The sequence below is a fragment of the Mustela nivalis genome (genome assembly GCF_964662115.1).
Source record: "Mustela nivalis genome assembly, chromosome: 15".
Classification (NCBI taxonomy): domain Eukaryota; kingdom Metazoa; phylum Chordata; class Mammalia; order Carnivora; family Mustelidae; genus Mustela; species Mustela nivalis.
The window spans coordinates 78627752-78649719 of record NC_139034.1 but is presented as its reverse complement, the minus strand read 5'-3'; the positions used below and the strand labels follow the sequence as shown (position 1 = coordinate 78649719).

General features: G+C 39.0%; 1 protein-coding gene and 1 long non-coding RNA gene across 3 annotated transcripts in view; both read right to left on the bottom strand.

Annotated features, from left to right (window-relative positions):
• The window catches only part of PCCA (propionyl-CoA carboxylase subunit alpha), a 403241-nt gene that overhangs the window by 263731 nt on the left and 117542 nt on the right, over window positions 1-21968 (bottom strand). For both annotated transcript variants that reach the window (XM_082700821.1, XM_082700820.1), the window contains exon 8: window positions 6679-6715. In XM_082700821.1, coding sequence (XP_082556947.1) covers window positions 6679-6715 — 37 coding nt within the window. The remainder of the gene's footprint in view (window positions 1-6678; window positions 6716-21968) is intronic.
• LOC309849082 lies at window positions 8779-13175 on the bottom strand. The gene is made up of 2 exons (XR_014303478.1): window positions 11784-13175; window positions 8779-11575 (listed from the first exon to the last, which is right to left on the bottom strand). It is a non-coding gene; the product is annotated as an uncharacterized lncRNA (long non-coding RNA).

The following is a 21968-nucleotide window of genomic DNA, read 5'->3' as shown; positions in this document are numbered from 1 at the left end:
AGTGTAGGGAGGAAAGGAGGGAAGAAGACAAGACAAGACATAGGAGAGCCTACATTGCAAAGAACGTAAGATGTCAGCATCAGAGATAAGTAAGAAGGCAGTAAGATTCAGTCACATAATTTCATACATCTGAATCTTAGATTCCTAGAAGGTTCCATCAGCCCAGCCTAATGAATCCAAGAACAACCTAAAAGAATTGCTGAGTAGTAGTTGTTAATAAGCACATACTAAATTTACTTGAATAATCTTAGATTATTTTTTAATTATCTATTTGCTGAGAGTTTATCATAATTTACTTAATATACCTGTTCTTCCCAGGTATCTCCATTACAAAATTAAAGATTAAGGGAAAAGGAATAAGAAAATTAATGTCAAATTAGGATCTACAAATATTACGAAAAAAATTTTTAAATGTGTAATTATTTAATTCATTTGTATACTGATACACACATTTGTTTGGATTCATTCACTGAATAACCACTTGCTGAATATATATTCTGTGATAAGCATAGTCTTAAGTACTAGAAATACAAAGGAAACTAACCCACATGGTCAACTATCTACAAAACCGTAACTAAATGAACATAAACCAATCATTTGCAAAGACAAATAAAATCTATTTAATGCAGGGAATCTCATGTGATTTTAAGAGAAAAGCAATCCATCAAGACAATTCCATGAAAGGGGCAGGGAGGTATTTCCATTTTGAACAAAGTTCTAGGAACACTGTAAGATGAGGAACACACTTCAGTTTGATAGTTTTTCCCTTCCCTTAAAAACTCTTTATAACTCGGGGCGCCTGGGTGGCTCAGTGGGTTAAGCCGCTGCCTTCGGCTCAGGTCATGATCTCAGGGTCCTGGGATCGAGTCCTGTATCGGGCTCTCTGCTCAGCAGGGAGCCTGCTTCCTCCTCTCTCTATCTCTCTGCCTACTTGTGATCTCTCTCTGTCAAATAAATAAATAAAATCTTAAAAAAAAAAAAACAAAAACTCTTTATAACTCAATCATCCAGTCAGTTGCTCTTCCTTTTAATAAAGAGATACTTGAGAAAAATGTGTATTCTTCTACTGTTAGGCAGAGTGTTCTATATATAAGGTCTAATTGGTTTAGAGTATTGTTCAAGCTCTCTATTTCTTTATCGATCCTCTCTGGAGGTGTTCGAGCCACTACCTAGAATGCAGTACTGCAGTCTCCCACTATTACTGCACAACTATTTTTCCTTTCATTCTGTAATGTTTACTTCATGTATTTTGGAATCTTTGCTGTTGGGTGCACATATGTTTATAATAATCAGTACATAACGTCTTTGTTTCTTGCAACAGTTTTAGACTCCCAGTCTATTTTGTCTGATATTAGTACATCCACCCCAGTTCTGTTTTGGTTCCTATTTGCATGGGATATCTTTTCCCATCCTTTCATGTTCCATCTACTTCTGTCTCTGGATCTACGTGAGTTTCTTGTCAACAGCATAAAGCTGGATTGAGTTTTTTTTATCCATTCTGTCAATATCTGGCATAGTGAGATACCATTTCACACACATAGGGATGGCCATATTTAAAAAAAAAAAAAAAACCTGAACACAAATGCTGGCAAAGATGTGAAGAAACTGGAACATGGCTGTTAGGAATGTAAATGGTCCAGTCAAGTGTGGAGAACATTTTGGCGGTTCCTCCAAAAGTTAAACATGGAATTACCATACAACTCAGCAATTCCACAACTAGGTATCCAGGCCAAAGAATTAAAGACGGGTACCCAAATACATGTAGATGTAGGTTCAAAGCAGTATTAGATGCAACAGTCAAAGGAGGAAATGACCCAACTGTTCACCCACTTGTGCGTGCACAAACACAAAGTGGTATTCATCACATGCAACAGAATATGACCCAGTCACAAAAAGGAAGCCCCGATACACAGTAAAACATGGATGAACACGGAAAACAACTCTAAGTGAAAGAAGTTATACACAAAAAGTGCCATATTTATGAAACATTCAGAACAGGTAAATCCATAAGGGCAGAAAGTAAATCAGTGGTTGCCAAGAGCTGGAAGGCAGAAGGGGTGAAATAATGAACATGGAGATTCTTTTGAAGCTAGACTCTTTGGAACTAGACAGTGGTGATGGGTGCATAACATTGTAAACATTCCAAAAACCACTGACCTGCACACATTGAAAGACTTTTATAGTATTGAAATTTTATCTCAATTTTTAAAAAATTGAATCTTCAGTACAAAAGTTTAGAACGAGCTGACTCTGGACCTGGGGAGGATGGTGAGGACGGACTTGGAAGGAGCATGAGGGAACTCTCTGCGGTGACAGTCATGTCCAATACCCCAGTGAGATATCTGGGATACATATATGTATGCATATAATTTTATGTTTTTAAAAATTTAGTGGGATACATATCTGCAATTATACTTTGAAATGCACCGAAATCCAGATGGATTAACAGATGCATAGATAAGTGATAAAGCAAATCTACAAAAAATTAATAGTGGAATCCTGGTGATGGGAATATAGGTACACACTGTAAAATTCTTTCAAAATGTTGTGTGACTGAATTTTTTCAAAATAAGAGAGGAAAAAGTTAACAAGAAAAACATCTACATAGAGATTAAGAATATGGCTATAAGAGGAATGACTGAGTGGCAATGTGAGAGTGTCTTCTTTTGAAGAAATGGCAGTGTAAGCCAATATATGAAAAGCTACAAGTCTTCTGTGTGAAAGTATCAGCTAGAGTATGCAAACCGCCACCCCAACACACTCACAAAAAACCTTATTCTAAGACTCTGAAGTTTGGTGTATTCATGAAAAGCAGTGCAACCAACCCACAGAAGGCAATGAAGGGAGGAGTATAAAATGAGATTGGAGAGAAAGGCAGGTGCCAAATCATTTGGAGTTGCAGTCAGGGGAAGGAATTTTGATTTTATCTAAATGCACGGAAAGGCCATTAGAAAGCTTCCAGCAAATACAGTATGGGATGAGATGGGGTGTGTCCTTACTGCTTAGAGTTTTAAAATATCACACTGACAGTTATGTGAAGAATGACTTCGAAGTGTTTACAAAAAGAGGAGAGAAACTATTGTCACAGTCCTTCCAAGGACAATGGTAGCTTGGGAGAGAGGACTGGTAATAAAGATAGTGAGTAATGAATATCGGAGGTTATTCTGAATGAAGGATTGACAGTATCTATTGATATACTGACAATAGGATGACAGGGCAACAACACCAGGATAGATCTTGGGTTTTAGCTTTAGCCATTGAGTAAAGGGAGTGACCTTTGCTGACATGTACAAACTGTGCATGAAGCAGGCTTAGAGTAAGGTGAACCTGAAGATTAAAAAAAAAAATTATTTAAATCAGGAACTATGTGAGATTCTGAGTAAGACGGCAAAAGAAAAGACTCAGAATAATCCAGAAGTAGTTAAAGGACAGATTTGAGATCTACAATTTCTTTTTTACAATCAATTCGGTTTGATTGTATTGAGGACCTTTGATCGAGGAAAAAGATCAAACTTGAATGAAAATCGAGCTCACTGATTACTGTTGTCTGTCTCTGAGGTTAAAGATAAACTGAGGATCTATAGCCCTGTATCTCTAAACTTGGAGAGGTCAAAGGAAAATATCAGGAGTGAGAATGAGAGAGACAAGGAAGACCAAAAAACAAGCAAGCAAAAGTAACATATTAAGCCTTGATGGTCTCTCACCCTATCAACGATAAGGGGCTGTTTCTTCCATTCCACATACAACATGCTTAAGTGCCTTATAGAATCTTACACAAAGTGGTGACTCAAATCTTAGCTCTCACCCTCTAAGCCCATTAGTTTTGCAAAAATATAATGAAAAATCAATCGTCTTTGGCCCTAAAAGAACCTAAATTTAAAGCAGGCCCACCACTCAGTAGGTCTGTGACCTTGAGCAAATTACTTACCATTTCTAATCCTTAGTTTCTTAAATGTAAATGAAAATAATTAACCCAAGAATTAGCATTAGAAATAACATTCACAAAGTGCCAGCAACAAGGAAAAAATGCTCCACAAACAAGAGCTACTGTTATGTAAAAGACACCTAATTCATCAATGCTCCCGGCAGTTAGCTTCCTCCTTTGGCCGCATAGATTCCTGTTTCCAGAACGAGAAGTAAAGACACAGGAGAGGAGGGAACCACAGAAAAGACTATCAATTTATTTTCTCCATGTAACACAGAAAGAAGTGAAGCTCAGAAATCTGAATGACAAGGACAATCAGCTACCCAGAAATGGATAGGTTCAAAGGTTTGATTATAATTCAGCTGTTTAGAACTAGGAGCGTATTTTTCTGTGATTCCTCTGGAATCAATGTTTTATTCAACTCTTCGATGAATTCAGAAAGGCCCATCAAAAACATAATGTAGTTAAAATGTGACACATCTCAATAAAATTAGTAGAAAACAAAACTGATCAATCACCAAAAGAAACAGAATACCAAGAGACTAATAATATATAATTCCATTTATTTTAGAACCTGGCACTTGAGGGAAAAAAGGTTTTTATGGGCGGTTTCCGTGGTGATTCAGAAGGGTTTTCAGGGAAATTCCAAATGCTTTATAAAGCTGATGACCCTGGTTCTTTATTATGTTTTATTTCACCTCAAGTTTTATGGCTTCCCTTTCTTTCAGCATAAGCAAAACACTAGCACTCTGACTCTTAACAGCCATGATTACGATCATTTATTTCACAAATGAGAAGGCATAATTGGAGAAGAATTAAAAGATAGGAAAGAGGAAGGAGTCGTAAAGGTTATGCCTCAATATAAAAAAAAAAAAAGAGCCTGAGATCGAATTAGGTAACCTCTGGAGTAAGCTCAAAGGGGAGTAAAGCAGAGCATTAAAATATTAAGGGAGGAAAGCCAAGTGATGAGAACTGTTCAGAGTCCCGTTATGATTAACTGATTATGTTAAAGGTCACAGATTATTCTTTAAAAAAAGGGGGGGGGGGTAAAAGACAAGACACAAAAGCAAGCAATCTGCAGCCTGCCATTTATACAAAGGAAATGCTCAAGAGTTGATGAGTTATAATTCGAAATATGGCACGCCAACGTATTCATTATTTTCTTCTAATCCCTTTTGTTTCTCAAATTCCTCCCAAACATTCTATCCTTTTTATGTAGATACTATTGTGCTAACCATATTATGGAGTTAATAACAATACTATCTAAACTAAAACCAGAAAGACAACTTTTTAAAAATCTAAGAGTATACAACAGAACAAAATGAAATTACTTAAGTGTCCTCAAAAGCCAACAGGTATGCTCCATGCCTCTAACTCTGTGAGGAATGCCAGTGATTTCAAACCTCGGGGAGATGCTTTTGATTTTTTCAAAGAATGAACCAAAAATCAGTTCCATGTAGTCCAACTTATTCAGCAAGTACTTCCTGTGAAGTACTGAAATGCTTTTTGAAAATGTTGATATGTCTGAAGAAATGATTAAGAAAGAGATGTTGTAGTCAGATAAAATAACATTTTCTAAGACCTGGTCTTAAGTCAAAATCTACATCGCTGGCAGCAATACTGCAAAACAAATAAACAAAACACACTTAACCATGAGTCAAACCAAAATAATTTAGCCAGACCCAACTAGAAACAGGAACCCAAAGAACCAAACAACTTTCCAGATCACTGAAGAACTGTTAAGCTAGCCTGAGCCTAGTGTAAAAATGTTATTTACTAACTCAATTGGTTACTTTCAGAAATTAGACTTGTACGCGTGTACACACACTCACACACACACAAACTATGTAAATTTTGCCAAATCAAATGCTCTTCCAGTCAAAAGAATAATTCTGAATAATCAATCTTAATGAGAAAACAGGACTAAAGAAATGTTAATGTGGGATGCTGAAAAGTTTGGCCTTACCCAAGGAGGAATGCTAAGATGCTAAGATTTCCTGACCGCCAAGAATTTTCTCATTCCTCTCACATACCTAAGGAAGTTCTGGCAAATGTATACAAATACTAATTTTATTAATACAACTGTGAAGTTATTTAATAGCATTGCTAATTCCTGACAACAATATACCCTCATATATTTTTCAATTAGCAAATACTGAAAACAGAATCGTGATGAGCAATAGGAATATTTTTAAAAAATAAAAAGTTGATAAGCCCTGCCCAGTGTAACTGTACCTAGAACAGTCAAGAAAACAGTCATTCAGACCTTCAGTTTATGTTTTATTTCAATTTATAAGATTCAGTCCTGATTTCTCACATTCTTTTTCCTAGGACAGTTATTAAAAGTTGATATTTAACATCTTAAGAAAAGGTAGGAACTTGAAGGGCCTTGTCAAATAGGAAAACTTCATTTTAATCATCTCTGCCATTAATAAGTTGTATTCTACTAAGTAAGTGCCTAAAATTTACATTACATCCAAGCTCAAGAGTTAAGACAACTCCTTCTTTTACCTAACCTGTGATTTCAATTTACAAGAACTATAATTAAAGTCAAAATACAACTTAAAGTTCACTTTTTTGTTTCAAAACAGAACATGGTAAGTCAGCTGATACATTCTTCCAAAGGGACAAGTAATCAAAATCCTGAAAGTATTAAAATATTATTTGCTCTATACGGTCACTTATTACATGTTTACTCGACCGTATCTGCTGAAAGACCTAGAAATGCTACGAAAGTTAATTTAAGAACTTACCAATTTCCCTTGCAATTCTGACAGCTTCATCTGCATCCTGTAAAAGCAGGAAATGAGACCCAACATTAATCCCATCAGCCACTGCACAATGTCTTTAGGGCAGTCATATATTGCACTACTGTCTCCTCTGATTCATTTAATGTTCAACTTTACAACCTTCTAACTCTTTTCATTCAGAGAAATGTAAAATTAATACCATAAGTGGAATGTAAATTCTACCTCATCATTATTATATTAAGAAACTCAAAGCAGTTTGAAATGAGCTGGCAGGAAGCACAACCAGAATTGCCAAATGATCTGGTGCAGTTGCTGGAATTTAACAGCAGAATTTAGATGTTTACAATCAATACTGAATCATAAATCAGATCATTAAAGCTTGTCTACTGCCAGCTTGTTCCTTTGCTCTGATATTTACATGTCATGTTTTCCTGGATTCTGTCAGCAGGGGGAGTTGATTCTCTATTGTTTGGGAGAGGCTCAAGATTTTCTAGAAATAAAAAGTAAATTTCCAGTGTCTACAGGAATTGCCAATTGTCCCCCACAAATTCCTTTGGAAATCTCCATTACTTTTTCCTTTTCTTTTCATCCTTTGCTCCGGTACATATTTTATCTTTACTAGGTACATCTTGTTATGCAATTTAAAACCTTAAATTCCATGAACCAACTTGTGTGGGGGAAGCTTCCGAAAAGCCAAGGAAAGCAAATGCCTTCCAAAGAAGTACAAGGTTAAGAGTTAGTTGATGAATATAAGGATTAATTATTGATAAATACCAACCAGTGCAACTGCGAGAAGAAAAAGTTCCCTCGAATCTAAACCATTTCATTGATCATTAATGCTCACCTACCGCACAAGCACAGGACACTCCTGATACATTTCCACGAGAACAAAAAGGAGAAAGCTGAAAAAGAAGGTGTTAAGCCCAAGCCTCCCTAGGAAATGTGGCTTTTCTTTACAACTCCTTGATGTAAACTAATCACCAGAAATGACAATGTTTTGAAACCATTAGCTAGTAAGAATGCCTGAATTTTTGGAAAATTACTTTAAAAAAGTAAAGCGAAGCCTCATATTTCGTAAGCTTTTTAAGCTAGTAATTTAAAAATGTAGAGTAACCATGTCAGAATCCTCCCCCAAAAGGAGGGGCGGGGGATGTTTATAACTGGTTCATTTATGCCTCATAAAAAAAAAAAATCTTCCCTAAAAGTCTTCAGTACCTAATAACATCCTCTGAATAAGGAGGTTGGCAGGGGAAGTTGTCAGAAAAATTTAATTTCCTTTCATTAGCCAGTCTGCTCCACAAATAGGTGCTTGTTAAGTTCAAAGCGGTCCTGAAAGCGACATCAGTTTTAAGTCTTTTTTTTTTTTTTAACTCCAAGCAGTCACATCTGCTAATGAGATTTTCCAAATAACAATTGTTTTCAAGGCAGAGATAAATCTATACCTCCCACTCTACTCTCCCAAAAATCAAGGTTTACTGCTTTATTACACCTTGCTGTTTTTGCTGACCCTACATTCTCCAAATTTTAGCTTAAAGGGATAAAATCCATGAAAAGGGTCATTTAAGAATGTTAGTGGTTTCCACACATTGAGTTTGAAGGTTCTTTGTTCAAGCCAGTGACAGTTACTGGAGAATACTTCCCCCTAATAGCCTCTCTGTCAGGAAGTGTTAAACCTGCCAAATGCGAACAATTAGTGCCTCACGAACAAAATACAGGAAGAGTGCTGGCTGATGGAGGCTGGATTATAAGAGCCTAGAAAGAAACTTTTAACATGTCTTTTCTTTCAGATGTGTAATAGTATATTTGCAAAATATATTTGGAGAGAAAATAACCTGCTGTCACAAAAGTCTGTTACCTTGAGGAACTGACAAACAGGTAAATATTAAAAGATAATTCAGAGAATTCATTAGTCATATTTATCATATACACATTACAGATGTATGTGTGGACATATATTTACACAAAGCAAAACTTCTAAAAAAATTTTTTTTGGTAACTACCACAGGTCCAACACTTCTATAAAACTGTCTCAAAACAATCTTGTCTTTTAACTAATGTTATGTTAAGAAAACTTAACATATCTATGATACATTATTTGGGACATTTTTTTTTAAATAATAGTTTATTTAAGATTCAGGTTTAACTGGGCAACCTATATTTTTATTTGGCAACTCTTAAGAAAAAAGTGTTTCTTAGTATGAAAAGCACATCTCACTAAAATAAACTTCCAAATAAAACTAAACTGTCTTAAAAAGTCATTTTTCCTTTGTCACTCATTTATCCCAAGATATTTTATTCAAGACATATTATATATTGGACACTTACACATTATTATCAGTTTCCACAAGAAGCTATTAAATACACTCATCTCTAATGTGTTCTTTTTGCATATTTAGCTATTATCAGGCCACATAATGAGATTAAAAGCCCTATATAGTTTCAAATTCAATGGCAATGACATATGACACAGTATAACTTCCTTAGAAGACTAGACAGGAAAACTTTTTTAATAAAAAGCCTTAAATCAAAAAGAAAAAGATCAACAATTATCAGGGAAAATGGACAAAAGATTAAATGAGAAGCTTCCATAAAATGAAATCCACAAGAATATATGAAATATGTACAATTTTAGTCATAATTATAGGCATACAAGCTAAAACAACGAGACACAACAGTTGATCTGCCAAAACCTGCCAAGAGCCAGGAGTGAAGGCCTAAAGATAAGCAGACCTGACTCTTACTACTGATGTCATATGAAATTGGTACTATCTTTTTAAGAACTGTTAGGATCTATCAAAAGTTTGAAGACCTCAATCTTTCAACCCAGCAACTTCATTTTTTGAAAGCTCTCCTATAGATATATCCACATGCATGCACACACAGAGATATATAAATCAACAATTTTTAATTTATTGCTGGTATTTTGAGGAGAAAATCTGAAAAACAACGTTGAAGGCCTTCAATAAGGGACTAGTACTAAAAAGGATACATACATGCAATGGAATACGCCACAGTCTTTGAAAAGATGAGGCTGAGCCTTACGTGGTACTACATGAAATAGCTCTTGCATTCATGGAACTCACAGGCTTCCTTAGTAAGGGAAACCGAAAGAGCAAACAGACCAACTGAGAGCTGAAATCAACGTTACACGCAAATAACCAGGACTGTGGGAGACAGGCAGGGAGAACATGCTGTCAACACACAGCCCAGAAAGGGTCCTCTTCAGGGCACCCGGACGGCTCCATCAGTAGAGCATGTGATTCTTGATTTGGGGGTTGTAAGTTGATCCAGATCCATGTTAGGGACAGAGACTACTTAATAAATTCGTTTTAAATAAAGAACAAAATGAAAGAGTCCTTCTGAAGTAAAATGTAAACTGAAGCCTGAGAACAACCACTGCCCTGGCAAGATTTGGGGTGAAAGAAGTCTAAACAGAAAGAACAACATGAACAAAACCCAAACTCAGAAGGTATTTCATATGTTCTAGAAACCACACGAGTCCATGAGGTGCAAAATGAAGACAAAAATCAAGTGGCAGAAAAGGACAGCAGGAAGGCCAGTGGCGGGCACGGCCCATCGGCTGGACCTTTCGGGACTCAGCAGAGTTCCAAATGCCCTGGCTCCGTGCCGGAGAAAGAGGACTGGGGTTTCGGAAGGTAACCCCTCTACTCTAAGAATACCTCAAATATAGCGTGCACTGTGGCCGAAGCAAGTTGTAGGAGAATATGTATAGTGTGACCTTGTCTTTTTTTTAATGTATCAGTATTATTTCTCTGATTGCTGAATATTATTCCTTGGTATGGATATGCCACATTTTTTTAATCCATTCATCAGCTGATGGAAATGTAGACTGTTTTGAATTTTTGGTTACTATGAAAAATGCTCCACTGAGCATCTGTGTACAAATTTTTGAGTGCACGTACATATTCTGGCTATACAACTAGGAGTGAGATCACAGGGTCCCACAGTAACATTATATTTAACCTTTTGAAGAACCGCCAAACTGTTTTCCAAAGTGGTTGCACCATTGTACACTTCCATGAGCAGTGTATAAAGGCTCTCACTTCTCCGAATCTTTGCCAGCATATGGTAATACTCCACTGTAGCCACCCTCGTGGTTGTCAAGTGATTTGGTATCAGTACTTGGTCCTGCCTGCCTGCCCCGCCAGCCCCCAGGTCTCTTCCTTCCTTGACTCTCCTTCCCACCCCCAAGCCCGCCAGACATTCTCCAGCTCCCGGGCCCGTGTGCCAGTACCAGGCCCTGAAGACAGGCGGGACCAAGACAGGCACCATCCCAGCCTTCATGCAATTTCCAGTCTGGTGGGAAAGGCAGGCCCTTAAATGACGACACAGCAGCTAAGAAACCATTACCAAGATGCATGCTACGCAGAAAAAGTGAAGAGGGCATGTGACGACAGGGAATGTGGATTCCAAAACTAGAGCTCCAGGAAACTTCTCAGATGCAGCTACTGTGAAAGAGACCGGAGGAGTGAAAGCGGGGAGGAATGGAGCCCAGGGCCGGGGCCTGAACAGCGAGCCAAGCGCAGAGTGGAGCAGGGCTGCACTTGAGCCTGAGAGCAAGAAAATGAAAAGTCCTCACTATGGCTGCATTTTGAAGGATCGGAGCATATAATTTACTTACTATTTTGAGTATTGTCTACCCTCTGCATCTTCCTACCACATTAAGGTATAAGCTCCATAAAAGCAAAAATATCTAACTGGTTCAGGGATAGGTTTAAATTCCTAGAACTGCCTGGCGCATGGTTCGTCGTTCAGGAAAGAGCCGTTGCTGAACGAAAGCCTGACGGAACGAAGAAACAAATGAAGAATTTAGAGAGAGGCAAGAGGGATATGAGTTTAGCTGGGAAGCAAGGGCCTAGGAGAGAAAAACTACCATTTTCTCTTTTTTTTTTTTTTTAAAGATTTTATTTATTTATTTGACAGACAGAGATCACAAGTACGCAGAGAGGCAGGCAGAGAGAGAGAGAGAGGGAAGCAGGCTTCCTGCGGAGCAGAGAGCCCGATGCGGGGCTCGATCCCAGGACCCTGAGATCATGACCTGAGCCGAAGGCAGCAGCCCAAACCACTGAGCCACCCAGGCGACCCACCATTTTCTCTTAAACTCAGTGGTACGTGCTTCAATTCAAGTTTCACTGAAATCTCACTTTCTCCAGAAAGCCTTTCCAGTTCTCCTACAGCAGGTGAGGTGTCACTGACCAGATGACACTCTGCCCTTCAATTATGACAGCCCTGTCACTTACCCTCCAGGACAGCAATGACTAAGTCAGCTACTCTCTAAGAACCCCCCAGGGCTTGATACATCAACACATTATTTGTTGAATGAATCAACAACTAGCCATCAGCTTCCACAGAAACAAGTCTGTTGCCTGAAAGATCTGCTCCAGCGTCAATGGAACTGCTCATCCCCAGCTGGAAGTGAATAAACTTACATCCAAGGAGAGGTACTGGCTTGGCCAAATTCGCATGTCTACAGCAAGCAAGTACCCCACAGAACCAGCGAGGCTTGGGTTTTGCTTTAGCATATGCGGAAGCATCCTCCGTGACATACCGTTGCTGCCAGGCAAAACCGCACCCAACATGTAGCCTCCCCCCTCTTCTTTCAACCCTCAGTCCAGCACTTTTCTTACTTACTGAATGTTTGAAACGTGGGTGGGTTTCACAGAACCCATTCTTTTCATTTTAGAGCCTATTCTTAAAAAATAGTACTTCTTAACTGTAACTTTATTTTTTTTAAATGTTATGTTTTATTTATTTGAGAGAGAATAAGAGAGCGCAAGCCGGGGGGCATGGCCAAGGGAGAGGGAGAAGCAGAGTCCTAGCTGAGTAGGGAGCTGAGTAGGGGCTCAATCCTATTATTCTGGGATCATCTCCTGAGCTGAAGGCAGATGCCCAACCAACTGAGCCACCCAGGTGTCCCTTAACTGTAATTTTAAATGCATATTTCATTAGTTTAAAAGATCAGGGGCGCCTAAGTGGCTCTGTCAGTTAAAAGATCAAACTTTATAAGACAATATGTTTTCAAATTTTTCAAAAAAAATAAAAAGAGAAAACAGACATTTAATAAAAATGTAAAATAAGTATTAAATTTTATCTTACCAAATATACTTCACTCTTTGTTTATATAAAACAAATCTCTTTTAAGCAAAACATCATTATTTCTTCATAGATCCAACCTGGCAATATTTGAAGAAAAAGCGGGAACTGATTCTACTTACTCTTAGCTTTAGAACAAACTTTTTGGGTTTTCTAAAGATTTTATTCTTAAGTTATCTCTATACCAAATGTGGGGCTCACAAGAGTCACATCTACTGACTAAGCCAATCAGGCACCCTTAGAACATTCTTTTTTTCCTTCTTCTTCTGTAAGATTTTATTTACTTGAGAAAGAAAGTAATAAGCAAGACAGAGAGAGAGAGAACAGAGAGCACAAGCAGGGGGAGGTGCAGAGGGAGAGGAAAAAGCAGACTCCTCTAAGGAGGGAGCCCCTGATCCCAGGACTCCAAAATCATGATTTGAGCCGAAGGCAGATGCTTAACTGACTGAGGCACCAACGCACCTCCCAGCCGCTGAATTTTTTTTTTTAAGATTTTATTTATTTATTTGACAGAGAGAGATCACAAGTTAGGCAGAAAAGCAGGCAGAGAGAGAGAGAGAGAGAGAGAGGGAAGCAGGCTCCCTGCTGAGCAGAGAGCCCAATGCAGGAATCGATCCCAGGACCCTGAGATCACGACCTGAGCCAAAGACAGCGGCTTAACCCACTGAGCCACCCAGGCACCCCCCACCGAATATTCTTAAAATATTCCCCACATCTACTAACTGTATGACATATGATACAACATATGAAAATACTACGGGGGGGGGGGGGGGGGGCAGTGCCTGGGTGGCTCAGTGGGTTAAAGCCTCTGCCTTTGGCTCAGGTCATGATACCAGGGTCTAGGATCGAGCCCCACATCGGGCTCTCTGCTCAGCAGGGAGCCTGCTTTCCTTCCCCTCTCTCTCTGCCTACTTGTGATCTCTGTCTGTCAAATAAATAAATAAAATCTTAAAAAAAAAATACTACAGGGATTAAGATAGCATATTCTATTAAGGAAGTGTTCAATGATATTCTGTAATTTTTTTTTTAAAGATTTTATTTATTTATTTGACAGACAGAGATCACAAGTAGGCAGAGAGGCAGGCTCCCCGCTGAGCAGAGAGCCCGATGCGGGACTCGATCCCAGGACCCTGAGATCATGACCTGAGCCGAAGGCAATGGCTTAACCCACTGAGCCACCCAGGCACCCAATATTCTGTAATTTATTAAAAGAAAACTTCTAACAGGTAGGACAACGATCTCCTGAAAATCAAAGAAAAATCAAATATAAAAATTTCAACAGAAGCAATAAAACAAATCTACTGCTACTGATGCCTTTACACAATTTTCAAATGAAGAACACAGAATATTTCTGTTTTCATATCAAAAGTTAATACAGTTGAGAAAACACTGAAAAGCACAAAACCAAATGAAACCAAGTATTAGCAACCATATTCTTACGGCTTCAAAGCAGGAAGAAGGAAAAAGGATTGGTCCAACAATATGATCTGATTCAAATCCCTGTGGTTCATTCTGTAATCACAGCCTATAATCCCAGTTTGAAGAAAGCCACATCTTGGTTCTGAAGTTACAGAGCACTTGGGAACCCTGATGAGGTAAATATTAAACCATATAGTTCCAGCAGTTCCACAAATGGAGGAGCAAAAACAGCACCAGAACAACTAGCCATCTCTTTTACCCCTCTTTTTCAGTACAACTTATATTAAAGGAGCGCCATCACTTAACCCGAGAGCAAAACAGTAAAAAAAAATTCAGTGACAGGAGGGGTTGGGCGATGTTGCTGTAAACAAATAAGCAGATCACAAAAATGTCATAAAGGGCTAAGAAAAATCTAGTGCCTTTTCTACAAGCCTTTTTGTTCACACTCTCCAGCCCCCACCTGGGAGGCATCAAAGTGCAAAGGCTAAGAACTCGGGTGCTTGGGCCAGAAGGCGCTTGGGCCAGAAGGCGCGGGCTCAACACTGGCTCTCTCAGAGAGTGAGCCCGCTACCTCCCCGGCTGCCTCCCTGGAATCTGGTTTCCTCATCTGTAAGCTGGAGATAGTGGCAATTTCTATCTCCTAGGATCACTGAGAAGATGAAATTAGTTGGCACACAGTATGCCTGGCAATATGGGATAAAATGGGCAGCCCGCCACCATAGAGTGCCAGGTCTGCTCCTTGCCTGCCAGTCTTTGGCTGGGGTATCTTGTGGTCATCATTTAGCCTCTGAACCCGTATAATGCAGAATTAATACGAGCATTGCAATACCGCAAAAAAATGTGCACCTGCATCCCCAGGACACTCCACTGGGGTCAGACGATCTGTGCACTCATTGTGGCTGGTGGGTAGGGAAGAAGAGTGGGGAAGGAAAGCAAAAACTGTAATAAGGACAGGCATATTTAAATAGTCATCTCTGATGCTAAACACCCAATTCACTCCAACAGTAATTCAGTAATTCAGACCGAAACTCTTCTCACTTGCTATACTGCCTACTTAACAACCCTGAATTCTGTACTCAATGGATGAGAGAGTCCTTCACATGGAAAGCTACTTAAGAATTCACTTTCCTCAGCTGGTTCTAGAACAAACCAGCAACTGTTTGGGGGAGCCAGGGATGACTGCTTCTATATGCTATGGGTAAACACTTATCTGTACACAAAAAGCATCCTCAGGGGCACCTGGGTGGCTCAGTGGGTTAAGCCGCTGCCTTCGACTCAGGTCATGAACTCAGGGTCCTCGGATCGAGTCCCGCATTGGGCTCTCTGCTCAGCAAGGAGCCTGCTTCCTTTCCTCACTCTCTGCCTGCCTCTCTGCCTGCTGTGATCTCTCTCTGTCAAATAAATAAATATAAAATCTTAAAAAAAAAAAAAAAAAGCATCCTCAAACTACTCTGCATTCTTATAAACGTAAAGCAAAAACATTCAACAGTCCTGAGTTCAGGAAATGGGTTCTAGCTGATTGTGTTTTCCAGACAACTCTGAATCAAGCAAAAGACTGAATATCCTTTCAAATCTTCCTAAACATTTTTATACCATTTTAACACACTTTATACACATTTTTATAACCATAAAACGGCACAGTAAAAGTAACTGAATCCTTTTTCAAAAATAAAAAAGCCTCTGAGGCATCATCAGGACGGTCACTCTTGGTTTAGCAGGACAAAAGGATACTGATGTCTAATAATGTACTTTTTCATTACCAGGACACAGCTTTTCAATTTTTTGGTTATTTTGGTTTTTAAAATGACTCCCTTTATGCTAGTTTTTGTTGTTATTATTTGGCTCTTTTTGCTAAAGCAAGAGTACAGTTTTTAAAATCCGGCTAATTAGGTGACAGAAACGATGACTACTTTAAGCCTAGACTGTGACATTTACCAACCTCATTCAAATACATTACCACACTGTGCTCTGAGATGTAAAGGGCAACAGGAACTTGGAGATGTTTAATGAACTTCCCCCAAAGCTGGAGTGCTGATATATCACAACAAAATGCAGTGATCCCTCCCTCTGCCCCACTCCTGACATGTACCAGATCGGAGAAATGACAAATTCTACTTTATTTTAAGCCTCTATCATTTCATGCCCAACAAAAGCACTTTTAACTCACTGACCAACCTCGCTTTGCACTGCTCCAATCCGTTTCCACATCACAAATCAAAGAAAGTTATCTGATTCTACAATTTTATCATGTTAACTTTTTTACATTCAGAGGCCCCCAATGCGAACAGAGCCACCCCCACACCCAGGTGTGTCAAAGTCAAGACCACACATATCTGGATCCTTATTTTCTCTCCAGCTCAGTCTTTCTGCGGCCTCGGGTGCTCAGACCAGCACTTTTCTAAAGCTCACGCAGGGGCTCAGCAACAAACTTTACCAATAAGGTGTTCTTGTGTACCTTAAAGCTGTGTCTCAGTGCAGCTCGGCAGGGAGCCTGCTTCCCCCTCTCTCTCTGCCTACTTGTGATCTCTCTCTCTCTGTGTCAAATAAACAAAATCTTTAAAAAAAAAAAAAAAAAAAAGAAAAAGAAAAAAAGAAAGCTGTGTCTCCCATCACTTTTTAGCTAACTCACTACTCCTCAAACTTCAGCTATCACTTCCATCTGCCATGGCGTCCTCAAACTAGGTTAGGCGGCCCCCCTCCTGGAGACCCATGCACTCTGAGCTTCAAATAATTAAAATGTACTAAATCGCCTGTCTACTTGTAGGTCACCTAAGGGGACTTAAAACCCTTTGAAATCAGAGTCTGTAACTCATTATTCTTTGTTAAACAAGTGGGCTGGGGTTCCAAATTCTGTCTTCGACCAGCTTCAGATGCACACCCTACTACAATGCTCTCAAGCTCTAGAGATCAAGGTAATAAGATGTTGAATAAAACAGAACTTGTTAAAGGCAAATACTTGTTATCAGATGACTATTTGAGGATTATACCTTAAAATAATGTGGTTTCCCTCTAATCGAAAAAATGATTCAAGAACAAGACATAATGAAAACCACACACAAGATTTTCAGACTGTGGCAAACCATCTCTATACACCCTCCATACACTAGCCTAAATATTCAAATGGAAAAGGAAGAAACGTTTTTAAAAGAAATGTAACGAACTGAAACCACATTAATTTACTCAAATTAGGTGAACATTACTTGGCGGGGGAATCTAGAAAACAGTTGTCAAGAAAAAAAGAAATTTAGGGGCGCCTGGGTGACTCAGATGGCTAAGCAATTGTCTTTAGCTCAGGTCATGATCTCAGGGTCTGAGATCATGAGCCACATTTTGGGCTCCCTGCTTAGTGGAGAGTCTGCTTCTCCTTCTCCCTCTACTGCTCCCTCTGCTTGTGTGCTATCTTGCTCTCTCTGTCAAATAAATAAATAAAATCCTTTTAAAAAGGAAAGAAAGAAATTTAGCCTTAAAGATACTATAGGCTGGGGGGGGTGGGGTGTCAACAAACAAACTAAAGCAAAACAAAAAAACCAACCTATTATTTAAAAAAGATAGAACTACCTATAGTTAACACATATATGGAAAAGTATTGCTAATACAATTGCTAAAACCACATGGTATTCCAAAAATTTATACAATTTATTTGCATCAGCAAAACTCTACCTGCATAGATACCCTTAAAAGTAATCTCTTATGTAAGAAATCTAAAACTATTAAATGTGAAGAACAGTGTAGTTCCAAACGAATGTAGTTACTACAAAAGAAAACTAAATAACCGAACTTTAAAAAGTATGTGCAGCCTCTTATAACAAATAACTAAAAGTAAGCTAGAAATAAAACCAGAATGAAAATTAAGGAGCAAAACAAACGGACATTCCTAAAATTATTTTTAAATGTTTATCTGAAAAACATAACCTACATGTTCAGTTAGGGCTTAACTAAATTCAGACAACAGGTGTCAAGAACTATACACCATAGTTAAAAGTGACACAGGTAATGAGAATCTGCCATTATGTGAAGGCATGAATGGATCTTAAAAGTCGCCTAAAGCATACGATGAAACAAAACTGAAAAGGTAAGTGGATTTTTCTTCTACTTGCTACTTATCCCTATTTTACAAATTAACAGCAGCTGCAAATTCAAATGCAGATTGTAAAATGCAGTCTCCCCGAAGAGATGAACTAGTTGAACGAGCAAAGCCAACTTCATTATAGCTACTACATTTAAAGATACTGACACTTTGAGGCAATCTGGGAGGTTCCACTAAGTTCTGTTAAAGACCCTGGATTCGGAAAAACCGCAGAGCTCCTCTGATGCCCAGTGAGCCCCCACCAAGGGGTGTCCCCAACCACAACAATGACAAAAATCTCACCAGGGAGAGCTCCGATTTCTTTTTTAGGAAACTCAGGAATGAGGAATCCTTTGATATTTGGATTAGATTTGAAAATGATTATTCGTAGAGGAAGACCTCCTTATTAGAAATAAAATATCCTCGACATTTTTTGTTCTAAGCCCACAGACAAAGTTTATGTGGAAGAAGACAAATATAGGACCTATAAGTTCACCTTCATGTAGCTCCAGAGGCTGATGTATTCAGAGGATTTCATCACAATGGTATCTGAACAGGATAAAATTTCCTTTGAAACCACATCAAAACCTTGAGGGGCGCCTGGGTGGCTCAGTCAGTTAAGTGTCCGCCTTTGGCTCTGGTCATGATGTCAAGCTCCACAGGGGGCTCCCTGCTCACTGGGAAGTCTGCTATTCCCTCCCCTCTGCTCCCACTCGTGCTCTCTCAACTCACTCTCTCTAATAAGTAAATAAAATTTGCAAAATCAAACAAACAAAACTTGAGAAGTTTTTGTCTTGACTTTTGTCCATGGGAGTCTGGATCTGGAAGAGCTCTCCCTTGCATATGGTCAGGTCTACCATTAGAGATGGCCAACCACTAGGCTGGGGGCCCAAGACGTGAGGTGAACAAACAACACATTTGATATGTTCTTAAAGATTCTCATGAGTTTGTCTCAGGACAAGTCTATGCTCTCTCTGAAGCAAACCTCTCCTTAAAGGTACTAAATCCAGAAATCAAGTTTATGTTCCTATGCTTCTAAAAACCAGAATCTTACCTAGGATAATTAAAAATTATCACAGACTCCTCTGTAAGCTTTTGATATGAATGGTTCATGTGAGAGTCACCTGATTGGATAGGGGGGCAGTTAATAAAAAGCTCAAATACCTCATGTTCTGTAATTTTTTCATTACAAATAAAGAAGCTTCCAAAAGAAATACGGATTCCAAATTTGCTTCCTTGTGAAATTCACAGGGAAAACAAAGTTCAAAGGAAGAAGGAAAGGCATAGGAAAAGCCAAACGAAAAATGTGAAAAATTTAAAACTCTGTCGAACCCGATGGTCTTTATCCTGCATTTCCCCTGGTCTGCTCTTCTTCCACTGACCTGCTCTCCCTTTCTTCTAACTGGCCAGAAACCCTCCAAGCAAGATTACCTTTTAAAATTAAGCTAATTTCAGAATTGGCTCAGCCTTGACGCCTAAATTAAAACTCTGGTCTCATTCTGAACTCAGAGGTATTACCAAAGACTTTCCAAAGCTTACAAAGATTAGATAGAAATTTACAGAGAGAAAATGGGGAATGCATAAATAATCCAGGGTCCCCAGATAGATATGAATCGGCTCACACTGCTAGTAAGAACCTGAGATAAGGGGCACCTGGGTGGCTCAGTAGGTTGGTATCTGTCTTGCCTCAGGTCATGATCCCAGGATCCTGGGATCGAGACTGTCGGGCTTCCTACTCATCAGGGAGCCTGCTTCTCCCTCTTCTTCTGCCTCTCACTTGTGCTGGCTCTCTCCTATAGTGCTCTCTTAAAAGAAGAAAAAAAAAAAAAAAAAAAACGAAAGAAGGAAAAAACCTGAGATAAAAGGAGCGCCTTTCAGGGGGCTTCAGCTCAGGTCATGATCTCAGGGTCCTGGGATCAATCCCCATGTTGAGCCCCTGCTCAGCCTGCTTGTCCCTCTGCTGCTCCCCCTGCTTGTGTACTCTGTCTGTGTTAAATAAAATCTTTTTTTAAAAATGTTTTTAATTTAAAAATTGAAAAAAAAAAACAGAGATTAAATACATATACACACACACACTGGATACAAGGCAAAATGGAAGACCTAAGAGTGACTTCAGACTCCTAATTGCACAGGAAACCAGACAAGTTTAGAAAAACTGGAAATAATGGGAAAGGTCCTGGGGAAGCTACTATCAGAATCTTTTCTATGAACATAGGGTGGCCTCTGATCTAGTTGTGCTGGCAAAAAAAGAAGATGTCTATTGGGCACCTCAGAAACAGGCTCCATAGTACATGGAGGCATTCAGGAGTGGACCCCGAAGCAATTGTGATCCAGCTCCTTCCTCACTTTTTGTGAGTAGCCTTAAGCCAGAAACAGAAAATTTTATAAACATGCAAAAACTGGTGGAAAGAGTCACACAGACAGATCTTTAATTCGATACTATAAATTTTGAAAGAGCCCACAGACAAAAAACAGAATAAGACGCAGAATAAATTGATGGCCTTACAGATAAAATGAGATGTTTCTACTCCAGACATTAAAGCAATCTCTTGAGAGGTGCCTTGGTAGCTCAGTCAGTTAAGCATCTGACTCTTGATTTCAGCTTAGGTCATCTTCTTCCTACAAGACACCACACCCACTGACTTCATGGGAAAGAATATGTAGGACAAACAGAATTTCCAGAACATACGCTCTCCTAAAGACCACGTGTGTGAATTCCTGAGGATTCTGCTATTCATCATCAAGACAGAATTAACTTAGCCTCTGACTCATTACTACCTTTGTGACCAAAACCAAGCCCCTACTGAAGATCTCAAGATCTTTGGGGGATAAATACCCCCAAAGAACTCAAATATTTTGTTGAAAAAAATTAAAACTATACTGGCAGAAATACTGGGGCAAAATAGATCACAATTCATAATAAGCTATCCAAACCACCACCTGAATTTATACAGCTCTCTAAAACAAGAATGAAAAGAAAAAGAAAAAGAAAAAGAAAAAGAAAAAGAAAAAGAAAAAGAAAAAAACAACAGTTGACAGCCTACTAAAGAAAAGACTGGTCACACTCGTCACACTTGTCACACTCGGCTCAGTCTTTCAAATCTGCAGTTACGGTGTGGGCTATACTGCCTTTTAATTTGGAGGCTCAACTGGGGACAAATCCAGGCTCATTCAGATGGTTGGCAGAGTTCAATTCTTTGTGGCTGCATGACTAAGCACCCTACCTTTCTGCTAGCTCTCAGAGAAACTGCCCTAACTCAGATCCTCAGATGCTACACCTGAAGTTTATTGTCATGTGGACTTCCTCAAAATGGCTCCTTATGTCAAGTCAAAAACTAGAATTTGTTCTCTCGTCTCCTAAAATGGAGTCTTATATAATGAAACATAATTACAGCAGTAACACTCAGTTACTCTCCCCTACAATGCAAGTTAATGCAGTGATAGCAAATCACCTTTGCTCTGTAATATAACCTAGTTCAGGAAGTGACATGTCATTACCCTTTGCCATATTCTAACAGTTAGAGAAGCAAGTCACAGGTTTTACCCAAACTGAAGAGAGGATTATACAAAGGTCTAGATGCCTGACAGTTCCCCAAAAAGTTAAACATGGAATTACCATATGACCCTACAATTCCATTCCTGGATAAATACCCCCAAAGAACTCAAGACAGATACTCAAACAATTGCACACAAA